The sequence below is a fragment of the Musa acuminata genome, chromosome BXJ2-5 (assembly GCF_036884655.1).
Source record: "Musa acuminata AAA Group cultivar baxijiao chromosome BXJ2-5, Cavendish_Baxijiao_AAA, whole genome shotgun sequence".
In the NCBI taxonomy this organism is placed as follows: domain Eukaryota; kingdom Viridiplantae; phylum Streptophyta; class Magnoliopsida; order Zingiberales; family Musaceae; genus Musa; species Musa acuminata.
Genome location: NC_088342.1, coordinates 37,529,571 through 37,541,201, shown reverse-complemented (window position 1 = coordinate 37,541,201; position 11,631 = coordinate 37,529,571). Strand labels below are relative to the sequence as shown.

At 44.6% G+C, this 11,631-nt stretch overlaps 3 protein-coding genes across 4 annotated transcripts; 1 reads left to right on the top strand and 2 right to left on the bottom strand.

Annotated features, from left to right (window-relative positions):
- Positions 1 to 441: 441 nt before the first annotated feature.
- On the bottom strand, positions 442 to 1,686 carry LOC135611561 (pollen receptor-like kinase 4). Its single transcript, XM_065107197.1, has one exon. It carries the CDS (start codon positions 1,684 to 1,686, stop codon positions 442 to 444), a length of 1,245 nt encoding a protein of 414 aa, XP_064963269.1.
- Positions 1,687 to 2,483: 797 nt separating this feature from the next.
- Positions 2,484 to 5,063, bottom strand: LOC135612678 (type I inositol polyphosphate 5-phosphatase 5-like). The gene is made up of 10 exons (XM_065109250.1): positions 4,838 to 5,063; positions 4,676 to 4,763; positions 4,485 to 4,556; positions 4,317 to 4,407; positions 4,123 to 4,227; positions 3,510 to 4,053; positions 3,234 to 3,427; positions 3,045 to 3,153; positions 2,822 to 2,970; positions 2,484 to 2,742 (listed from the first exon to the last, which is right to left on the bottom strand). The coding sequence occupies exons 1-10, from the start codon at positions 4,919 to 4,921 to the stop codon at positions 2,523 to 2,525; spliced, it is 1,656 nt and encodes a 551-aa protein (XP_064965322.1). The 5' UTR covers positions 4,922 to 5,063; the 3' UTR covers positions 2,484 to 2,522.
- Positions 5,064 to 5,990: 927 nt separating this feature from the next.
- LOC103985176 (pentatricopeptide repeat-containing protein At1g74600, chloroplastic) lies at positions 5,991 to 11,144 on the top strand. 2 transcript variants are annotated; one of them, XM_065109248.1, is made up of 3 exons: positions 5,991 to 8,762; positions 8,843 to 8,930; positions 10,864 to 11,002. In XM_065109248.1, exon 1 carries the CDS (start codon positions 6,035 to 6,037, stop codon positions 8,654 to 8,656), a length of 2,622 nt encoding a protein of 873 aa, XP_064965320.1. In that variant the 5' UTR covers positions 5,991 to 6,034; the 3' UTR covers positions 8,657 to 8,762; positions 8,843 to 8,930; positions 10,864 to 11,002. The 2 variants fall into 2 exon arrangements, with proteins under 2 accessions (XP_064965320.1, XP_009401082.2); XM_009402807.3 differs by having other exon boundaries at positions 5,991 to 8,930; positions 10,864 to 11,144.
- The last annotated feature ends 487 nt before the right edge of the window (positions 11,145 to 11,631 follow it).

The following is an 11,631-nucleotide window of genomic DNA, read 5'->3' as shown; positions in this document are numbered from 1 at the left end:
GGCAGAGAGCCGCGGCGTCCTCCTTCAATGTCTGGTATCCTCTTATAGTCCAAAACTGTGCTTCGACTATGCTTTAATTTCCAAGTATGAAATTAATTAGGGTTTGAACTATACCTTTTTGTTCCTTGTTTACGACCCCTGTTTTAGCAATTCCAGGATCCAATTGTTGTGATTTACTACCTGTGGAAGAAGGCGATGGTTGACTCGGTGGACTTAATTGGATTCGAACATCCCACGAGTTTGTGGTCTTTAGCAGCAGGCAATCATAGCATATCTATATGGTCATTGCCAACCTCGAGCTGTTTACAGATGCATGCATGCATGGAGTCTTGAGACACCTAAGGTTATTACTGGTACAGAAGAAGAAACAAGCAAACAAGGATTTCATACACAACAAGCTGCTGTCGAATGGCTATGTACCACCATCTCATGAACCATTGGCTAGTCGTCCTCTGCATCAGCCTCGCCCGCTGTTATCCGTTCGAGCTCTCTTGCTACCTCCGCCATCTCAGGCCTCTTCTCGGGCGACTGCTCGCAGCACCACAGCGCAAGCTTCAGCAACATGATCATCCCGCTCGTCGCCCTCTTCTGCACCAGCATCTCCGCGTCGAACACCTCCCCCGTCCACTCCTCCCGCACCGCGCGGTTCACCCAGTGGCACAACTCGACGCTGCGCACCCCGCCCGGCCTCGAGTTCGCCGCCACCCTCCCGGTTATGAGCTCCAGGAGGAGGCAACCGTAGCTCCAGACGTCGGTCTTCCTCGACATGCTGCGGTTGAGCTGGTACTCCGGCGACTTGTAGCACACCATCCTGTGGACCGCGAGCGAAGCGGGGATCAGAGGAGCGAGCCCGTGGTCGCAGACCAATGGCTTGTCGTTCTCGTCGAGGAGAACGTTTGTTGCCTTTAGGTTGCCATGGGGGACACTGCTTCTCATGTTCAGGTGCAGGAACTCCATCGCCTGAGCCACTCCTTGTGCCACTTGCAACCTCGAGCTCCATGTGAATGGAGTTCTGTCAGCTCTTCTTCGTCCTCCTGTTTCGTATGGCTTCGTGGAGAGATCAGCAATATTACCATGGATGCGATCGAACAGGTTGCCATGGCATGCGTAGTTCGAGATCACAAGCTTCTCGGTGCTGGAGTAGTAGTAGCCGAGCAAAGGCAACAGATTCGGGTGCTCCATGGCGGAGAGTGATCTCATCTGCTTCAGGAATTCTTCCTTGGTAACTGGGCCGATGCCTCTCAGCCTCTTCACCACCACCATCCTAGCGCCATCGAGCATCGCCTTGTAGCAACTCCCGAAGCTCCCCTTGCCCAGTCCCTCCGCCGAGGCTTTCAAAAGCTCGTCGATACCGAACCCACCTCCATCCGTCGCAAACGTGATCTTCCCCGGCTCTTGCACCACTGCGTCCTCCTCCTCATCGCAACGCATGCCTTCCCCCTTCTCGATGATTTCAACAGCAACAGCAGTAGGAGGAGGAGGAGGGTTCTCCTTCCCCGTCTCCTTCGCTTTTAATCGCCTGCAGAAGGCGTAGATGGTCCACAGCAAAATGAGCAACACAAGAGCATCCACGATCACGAAGATAGTCACAAGCAGCGTCTTCAGCTGGCTGTCGGCGGCCACCACGCGGCCGAATGTCAGCAGCAGGAGCAGGGGCAGGTGGTGATGGTGGTGAGCTGAGTGCATGGAGAGTTGCTTAGAAGCTGCAAGTTGGTTCTTCTTGGAGGAGGGGTGTTAAAAGAAATAGATGGAGTTCGAGCTCAGCTTATATGGAAGAATATGCTCTCTGAGATCATCTGCTTCCATCCTCGGGAGACAAAAACTAGGCAATGGTTTCCAAGTCCTGAAGAAACTTTCTGAGAAAACAAGGGAGTGGGACAATTTATTCTCTCAGATAGAATGATATAATATGCCAGATGCGATGATGTTCTTCTTGTTTGTCAGTAATGTCGTACCATCTAGAATTCTTTTGTTAGATATCTGTTCTTGAAGTTATCTAAGTCCTTGTTATTTGTGACAGACAAATTTCTTCTCTTCTTGTCTTATTACTCTGATGGATGTACGTGTCTGATAAAGAGATGCAGCCCAATGAAAGATCTGTGTTCTCTCTCTTGTCCGTTCAAGATTAAGCTTTGGATGGAATTGGTTGTGAAGCTTCATATGGCGATCCATGGAAATTGTACGTTAGAATGAATCTGACATCTGCATACCTCTGCCTACATGTTGTTCAGAGGCAAACATCATGTGGCAATTGTACCCTTTTATCCAATGTCGAAACCATTGTTAGATTGTAAGCTCGTAAGTCACTGTTTCAGCACTCTCAGTTCTTAAAGAACATCAGATATCATACCAGATTGGCATGGCAAGAGACAAATGAGCTTGTACAGCAAGCAAGATTCTTGCTCGATCAGGCTTCTAAACAGCCAATGTTAGCTTAGTGTTTAGCAAGAGGCACTAAGCAATCAATCACATAATGTGTATTCCTCATCTACAATAAATTGCAGCTCAGAACAGCCTTTCTTCTATAACTCATAGAAGCTGTGTCTCTGAGGTAACATCATCTCATCCCTGGGGATCCTTGAGTACACACTGGAATAGCCCTTCCTGCACCTGCCATGGCTGCTGGCCTCCACCTGCGCCAGGAACACAGCACAAACCGGCCTGTGATCCGAGAACCTCGACTCCCCCCTGAAGTACTGCAGCTGCTCTATGCCCTCGCCGTACCACAGAATCCGATCGCACCTGCGTCGCAAGGCAGCAACTTATTCCCTCTTCCGCAGCAATCGCCGAAGAAGAAGAAGAAGAAGGAAAGGTTAACTACCATGCAGGCGTTCGACGCTTCTTCTTGGACTTGGTCGTCTCCCCTGCGTATGCGTCGGAGTTGTACGAGTACTTGTACGTGGGAGCGAAGTAGATCTTCCCTTCCTTCCACCCGTCGAACACCCTTCCTGCTTCTCGCTCCATCTTCAACTGTTCATCGTCAGTTCAAGAGTAAGCAGGTCATGTGTGCTGCAGATCGATAAGATTGAGGTATGATTCCATGCCTGATCCCTTCCGAGAAGAGAATCCCAGTCATTGTACTCCAGCAGTGTTGTTGCTTCGTTGTAGCTCAGCGCAATCCGGTAGTTCAAGTCTCCGAGCCACAGTATGCGACTTCAGCAGATGGAAACGTACAAGCTCAGTGAGGAAGGGAAGATTTAAGGCTACATGATTAGCTACCGTATGATTCGTACTCGTGTTCGAGGATCTTCTCGGGGATTCGACTTCCCGGGATCTTGCAGACCCTAGGGAACTGCGTGCTCTTGAGGATCTCGGAAACATCTGCGTTCCTCTTCAGTTCGTCGCCCTCCTTCTCGCCCGACGTCAAGTGGCTGCAGACGAAGCAGAAGCTCGTCCGGTGCAACGACATGCTCATCGCGATGCAGCCCTGAAACATGCACTTCCCCTGTTAGCAGCCGCCGATGGCTTCATATCCGTGCCGGTAACGCTGCGAAACCTTGAAACTTCACCTTGTTGCCGAGGCAGCCCATGATTCCTCTCCCGACGGTCGCCACCCTGAGGTGGCCGACGTCCGGCACCAGCTCGCTGCGAACCCATACCGAGAGGAAGATGCCCACCATCTGCTTGCTGGCGACGAGGGAATAGTTGGCGTCGCGCCGGGCTTCGGGGCTGACGACATGGGACATGGGGTGGCAGTAGTACTCGTCGTCGGAGCCTGAGTCGGTGCTGTCGATGAACTCCCTTAACTTCCTCGCCCTTCGCCGGATGCCGCTGGCGGTCTCGGGTCTGCAGTTGCAAGTCTTGACGAGGGTGCCGTCGACGCGGCAGTTCTTGCCGATGGCTTTGAGGGAAGAAGGCTTTTGGAAGAGGTGGCTGCTGCTCGACTTGCAATCCTTGCCGAGCTTTGCGCCATTCCAGGTCTCGGAGGAGTCGTCCTGCTTGTCGCTGGGCTTGTTGAGGGCGTGGCTGATGAGAGCCAGCCATTTTGTGGCCGGCTCGTTGTCCTCGATCACCAACACGTTCCCTGCATTTAGAGGAACTATTTCCTGAAACCTGCAAAGGGATCCAAATCATTAGAACCATTTCATGGTTGAGCCACAAATCTAAAGAAGAGATTCTTACCCTAACACATAGATATCAGCTGATCCTTCTACTTGGAGGAAATCTTCGAGGTTGAGGCCATTGTTTGGAGACCTTCCCCCTACATTCCATGTCCCAACAAACACCCTGCACCATGAGAATTCTTGGAACTTGAGACATAAAACAGCGAGGAACAGAACACCACCACATGTTTGATGGATTGCGTCTAATCCTACCGGTACTCCTCCACTCGACCACCAGATTTCCTTCTGGGTTTCTCCAAGATGGACAAGTTGAGGCCTTCGATTCTTGAGCTCGTGTGCCTGCCTGAGAAATTATAGACAAAATCTTGAGTTGTAGATCCTGTTTCATCGGGACATCTGAAATGCCCATCGAGTGCACACCTGAAAGGCTTTTCCTCACGGTTGGATACGCCTCGAGTAGATTTGTCCTTGTAATGTACCTGCTCTCCAAATCTTTGTTCCGAACAGCAGAAGAAGAAGAAGAAGAAGAAGAAGAAGAAGAAGAACGCATTAAAATCGCAAAACTGAATGCAGTAAATGCAAGAAAAAAAGAGAGTTCAAGATCGTCTTACCGAAGACGATCTCCGCTCGTGGGAATATTTCTCCATCGGAGCCTCTCTTGTTCTTCCCTTTTCGACTGAATATGCTTGGTAAGATGGACTGCGACACCAACCATCCTAAATGAGTGTATCCTTTCCAAGAACATGTGCAGCTTCTGGCGAGAGAAGGGATACCTTTTTCTTCTTGTCGTTCTTGGCAGAATCGTCGGATGTTCTGGACTTCGTCATGTCGTCGTCACGGAGCTCGTCGAATGGCATCCAACTCAGAAACGCATCTGGTTTCCGGATGCGCCCATCTCTGGTGCATCAAGATTCGAAGACAAAAGGGAGAGAGATGGGAAGGGAGGAATGACGAGAAGGCTTCTCGTTGGAGAGAGCCTCCTACTTCGTGGCTTGCCGTTCTGGCATTTCAACAAACACTCCTGCATCCACTTTTAGGTACCGAAACCGGTGGAGGACAAGACTTGGTCTTCTCCTCCTCCCGTTCTCGCAGCACGTACATGGATGGGGAGGCGGGAGAACAGAAGGAAGCTAATTGTGGCACGTCGTATGAATGACTCATTCCCGATGCCTTCTGACCAACAAAACTCACGACACAAGGTCAAGTGCCCGTATGCTAAATTGTGACACGTTTCGTTCATCCTTATGTTGTAAGTGCCTATAATCAAACCTAAGTGCCGTATGCTAAATTGTGACACGTTTCGTTCATCCTCATGTTGTAAGTGCTATAATCAAACCTGAGGATACGGGGCAAACGTAATTAGTTATCTATACATTTCTATATTTTCAAAAGTTAAATTAAAATTATAATTTTTATAGATAAAATATTTAATCTTATTTTTTAAAAATTATCGATACCGATTTACTATTGAATGCATATGGTATTTCTATCAAGAGAGTTAATGATGTAAAAAGAAATAAAATTAAATATTTCACTTGTATAAAAATCCTAATATAATTTTTAAAAATATAAAATTAAAATATATAAAAATAATATATAATTAGTTTTATTTATAACTTATTACATATTATGATATTATATTCTTATAAATTTTTTTTATTATATTATTATATTCATAGACTCATACTATCTATTGTGAAATCTTGTATCTGTATTTATATCTATGATCACGATAACACGACGAAAGTGATGATTAGTAATGCCCACTTAGAAGAAGATAGTGATGATAAGAGGCATTTAGGATATTAAAGAAAAAAATGATGATAATATCTTATATATATATATATATATATATATATATATATATATATATATATATATATATATCTATATATATATATATATGGCGGGTGGTAAGAAGTCAAAACACCAAACACCTCTGCCCGGGAGAACAATAAGCATGAAATGTAATGAGAAATCTGCTCGCTTTCGCCGCCCGACACTTCTCCAGTCCCGTTTCCTTCCTCGGTCTCTTCACCTCTCTAGGCCTCCGTATCGACGCCGGTCTGCCTCCTTCGTTGCCCCTCGCATTCCATTCCTCTGGCCGTCGCACACGATTCCACACTTTCCTGTCCGCAAGAACGCGACCCAGCATAGCAGAATCATCCCCCACTGCATCAGCCACTCGAGTCAAGGGCCGTCTCGCCGACCGTTGCCTCAGTTCCTACCGCGCGCAGGATGCCCTTCGCATGCTCGACGAAATTCCCCGTCCGTACTTCGCTTCATGGAACCGCTCGAACCCGGTTACGGCTTTTTATGAGATGCGTTCTTCGGGCTTCCGGCCGGATCAGGTCGCGTACGGGAAGGTGGTCTCGGCTTGCGCCGCGTCCCGCAACCTGGATTTGGCCGAGCAGGTCTATGCTCTGGTGATAAAGGACGGCTTTTGCTCGGATGGATACGTTTGTTCTGGACTGATCGACCTCTTCTCGAAGCATGGCCGTCTCGATGATGCTCTAGGCGTTTTCTGGGAGGGCGCTACTACCAACGTTGTTTGTTGGAATGCTATCATAGCAGGGGCGGTCTGGAATGAGGAGAATTCGATTGCTTTGGACCTTTTTCCTCAGATGGTGAACGGGTTTTGCATGCCAAATCTCTTTACTCTGTCGAGCATTTTACGTGCTTGTGCTGCTGCTGGGAGACTGGATTCAGGTAAAGGAATACATGCGTGGGTGATTAAACATGATGCTGGACCTGACGTTGTTGTCACAACTGCTGTTGTCGACATGTATGCGAAATGTGGGGATATGGATGCGGCCATGAAAGAATTCTCGCGGATGCTTGTTCGCAATGTGGTTTCCTGGACAACAATTATTTCTGGTTTCGTTCAAAAGGAAGAGGTTGGCGATGCTTTGATGCTTTTCAAACAAATGTTAGGTTCGGGTGTGGAGATTAACAAGTGCACTATGACCAGTGTGCTCCTTGCCTGCTCTAAATTATCAACGGTGGAAGAGACAGACCAAATTCATTGCTTGATTACGAAAATAGGGTTGTGTACTGATCCTGTGGTGAAAGGTGCCCTGCTCAGCACTTATGCAAAACTTGGAAATGTTCAATCATCTGAAAGGATTTTTGAAGAGACAGATACATTGAGAAGTCCTACCACTTGGTCAGCTATGGTCTGTGGCCTTGTACAAAACGAATGCTTGTTGAGATCACTGCAGCTGTTCTGCAGGATGTTCAGTGAAGGTCTTAGACCTGACAATAAATGCTGCTCTGTTGTTCTTAGCGTAGTTGACTGTACAGATTTTGGAAGGCAGATACACTCTTACGCCATAAAAGATGGGTCTGTGCATGATGTTCTTGTTGGGAGTGCACTTTTTACCATGTACTCCAAATGTGGTAGCTTAGAAGATAGCTGTAAATTTTTCATCAGAATGCAGGATAGAGACAGAGCTTCATGGGCATCTATGATCTCTGGATTTGCAGGACGTGGTCATACTAATGAAGCATTCCAGTTGTTCAGAGATATGATACTCGAACATATCGTGCCCGATGAAATGACTATATCCTCCATTCTTGTGGCATGCAATGATGGACGGTTCTTGATGAAAGGCAAAGAGCTTCATGGGCATACTCTTCGTATTGGACTCAGGATTGACCCACCTCTTGGTAGTGCTCTAGTCTCGATGTATTTGAAATGTAAAAATCTAGCATCTGCCAAAAGAGTCTTTGATGTGGTCTTGCAGAAAGATCAGATCATATGGTCTTCCTTGGTCTCAGGCTATGCCACAAATGGTTACAGTGAGGAGGCACTCAAGGAACTAACACACATGGTTGCTGCAGGTATTGACCTTGATCGGTTTACTTGCTCATCAGTTCTTTGGGTATGTGCGAATTTATGGAGACCGAGTTTGGGTGAGCAATTGCATGCCCACGCAATTAGAGCAGGCACAATATCTTATAATTCAGTCAGTAGTGCACTATTGACATTATATGCAAAATGTGGTAGAATTGATGATTCTCATAGAGTATTTGATGAAACTGAATACCGTGATTTAGTTATGTGGACATCCATGATTGATGCATATGCTCGGCATGGGAGCGGTGTTGAAGCTCTGGAAATGTTTGAACTGATGAAAGAAAATGGAATCAGACCTGATTCTGTGACATTTGTTAGTGTCTTATCTGCCTGTAGTCGGAATGGTTTAGTGGAAAAAGGCCTTTTCCATTTCAATTCTATGAGCTCTGACTATGGGATTGAACCAAAAACTCATCACTTTGCTTGTATGGTTGACTTACTTGGTCGATCCGGAAGGCTCAAAGAAGCTGCAGATTTAATTGGTAGGATGCCTATTGAACCTGATTTACTAGTATGGAGTACATTGCTTGGTGCTTGCAAAGTCCATGGTGATGTTCAGTTGGGAAAGTTAGCTGCAGAGAAAGTTCTTGAACTGGAACCTAAAGACTCTGGAACTATTATTTCTTTGTCGAACATCTCTGCAGATGTGGGGAACTGGGAAGATGTTTTGAGGATTAGAAACTCAATGAAGGGAGGTAGTTTGAAGAAGGAACCTGGATGGAGTATAACATAAAGGATCTGACTGTTTATATTCTAATTCCATGAGAGAAGGTTCACTTGATTGTTATTCTTGATCAATTTTTGCATGTTCTCTGACATCAATGAAATTGTGTTGGAAGGTATTTTCAGTAACATGGAACAGACATATATGAAATCAGTGGTGACCATAATGACATGGTCATTTATTTATTTTGGACAGGGAGAAGGGAAGAGGGATTTGCTGCAAGTTGACTAGATCATATCAAGACTTCCAACTTTTTTGTTGAAAGGGATCTAGTAACTGAAGGGTAAGTCTAAAACATAAATCATTTCATGCATTTCATTCATTTTACGAATCTTCTAAGGAAGGAAAATGATGATTTGTCTTGTTAAGCAAGATTATTGTAGTCATCTAAGTAGTGTAACTGTTTTGCACCTTTTCAGTTTTAACTATTTTTTCAAGTGTCTTCTGTCAGTTGATTTATTGTGTTGCATATGTCATTGTTTATAACTCATTTATTGTACATAATGGATCAGATTAATTAAATGTTTATGCTAACTCATTTATTATACATCTCTTAGTGAGTTATTCTAAGGTTTGATATATACAATTGACAAGACCACACAAGTAGAGATAGATCTTTCACATCTAATAGTGGCACAAGAGGGGGTATATTAATGCTATATTGGTGGATCTACTTTGATGATTGGTGTGATGACAGTTACATGGATGGTTGTCATGGCAAAATGCTAGGCGTTTTGGAGATGGATTAGAAAGAGCCAAAACTGGAGGCATTAGGAAGAGCCCTGGCTTGAAACAGAACTCTTATAACACCTCGATTTAGTCTCACGATTGGTATTGGATATGATAAGGTGCTCAAGTAAGAAAGGGTAATCTGTGATTGAGGCTAGGGAGCACAGCACAGCGTGGAGTTACCAAGCTAGGATTGATCTAGGCTATATTGATGTTTGACAAAGACGTCAAGCCCTTCAGTGAGACGAATTGTAACAGTCCAACTTAGTCCCATGGGCAAGGGCCTAGACTGACTTATAAGAGCTTAATGAAGTTCTTGGTCTCAAGCATTTTGCACAAGTGGGTTTAGACTCCATGAGGTTAATGGATTAGTTATCCAATCAAGCCAGGTCATGACATAAGGAACCGAGATTCTCCTTTAACATGATTTTATTTGTTGGTATCATTCACTAGTTCCAAGTAAAGATTATCACTAGCTAAACCAAAAGAAACATCTAGTATTTGTCAAAGGCTCTCACCATAAAGAAACCTATGTGAAGTGGCTATATAGCTTATTTAAGAGTGTCTGATTGATCATTATAATATCTACAATAAAGTGATAAAGAGATAACGGAAAATGGGGTGGAGAGAAGAAGAGTAGAGAGGGATGCGGCAATGGCAGATGCAGATGTAGACATGGGTGCAGGGGAAAACCTATGATAGGATAAGTTAGGGTTTTGTTTTTTCATCTTTAAAATTTTTAAAAAATAAAAAATAGTTGGGTTTTCTGCCTGCCCCAGGCCCATTACTTAGCCTGAAGCGGGCAGTAAGCTCGGTTCACTTGCCTTGCTGAGTGGTAAGCCTGTATTACACTTGAACACCCCGAAGTTGCTCTGATTCGGGTTTCGGGTAGTGGTCAGACTGCAAGCAAAATTGCAGTCCATGGTTTAGATAAATGAGTGGTGAATTTGAAGACCGATAAATGAAGCAACCTTCTGTTAAGGTTTACTAATATGAATGCCTTGCATCTAGACTGACTAAAGCTAACTCTTTCTTATTTATTGTGACAGTTTCTATTTCATTTTCTTCTCTTAAGGTGAAAGTGATCGTCGAATCAATTTGTTTAGTACAAAACAACTTCTTTATCATTTAGGATAACATGTAAAACTAGTTATTGTTGCGGTCTTAAGAGGGATAATACACAGTCTTTTTCCTACAAGCAAAGAGCTCTTTTACTAGGTTGATTAAGAAATAAACCGTAAACTAACAAAAAAGCCTGCCTGCATGTAGTTTGATTCCTTCAACGAATTAAGTTTGAGATACTGCATCCTGTCATCTTTTTTTTCCCATTCAAATCATTAATCTGAAATTGAGTTAGCTTTCAGCTTATGAAGCTGTTTATCTATGCTTCTTTAGGATATACTATTCTTTCTTGATCTCCTTGCTTGGCTGTATAAATTAAGCTCAAACTGATTGCCATACTTATCAAGTAGAACTGGATTGGACAGGATATCATAAACCCTTTGGATCTTCGTCAGCCTCCAAAGAAGAACAAACATCAGTGTGGCAGTGAAGAGCCAAGCTCTTGTACGTATGCTCTCTTGATTCCATCGGCCCCAGCATTCTCCGATCCAAGCGCAAGACCTCGGTAGAAGTTAGCTGCTTGCCTTCCATTCCTCACCTGACTAGTTCATCATGTCTTCCGGTGGACAATGCTGCACTCAGCTTCTGTGACTAAGTTGCAGGCGAGACAAGTATATCCATTATAGCAATGAAAAGGCCGACCACTGGAAGAGGAAAGCAGACCCCATATAGATTTGGGGATAAAGGATCAAATTTGCACCGATGAACTTGCTGTCAGAGAGATTTTTCTGGTCTTTGCTGTTGTCAATATCCATTCAGAATCAAAAGTCCACGATAAAAGTTTTCTACAAACGTTTGGCTAAAATATAGTCCTGTAAACAGACAAAACTAGTGACTGAAGTTTCTTCTTATCTCTTCAGCAAGACGGGTAGATAAAAAGCATCATCATCATCTATTCCTCTTTAACTGTGCCATGAACTTAGCCTAGTTCTTTAATAGTTCTTCCAGTGGAGAATGCTGCATCATTTTGATACGACGACCCAAACACTAGTTCGATATCAATGCGTCCTCCAATGGCCATAGATTCTATTCTCTTCTCTGTAGAAAAATTAAGCTCAAATTATCATTTCTGGTGAGGCTTTCTAAGAACTTATTCAACATATTCACAAGAACGATGCAAACTTTTATTCCCT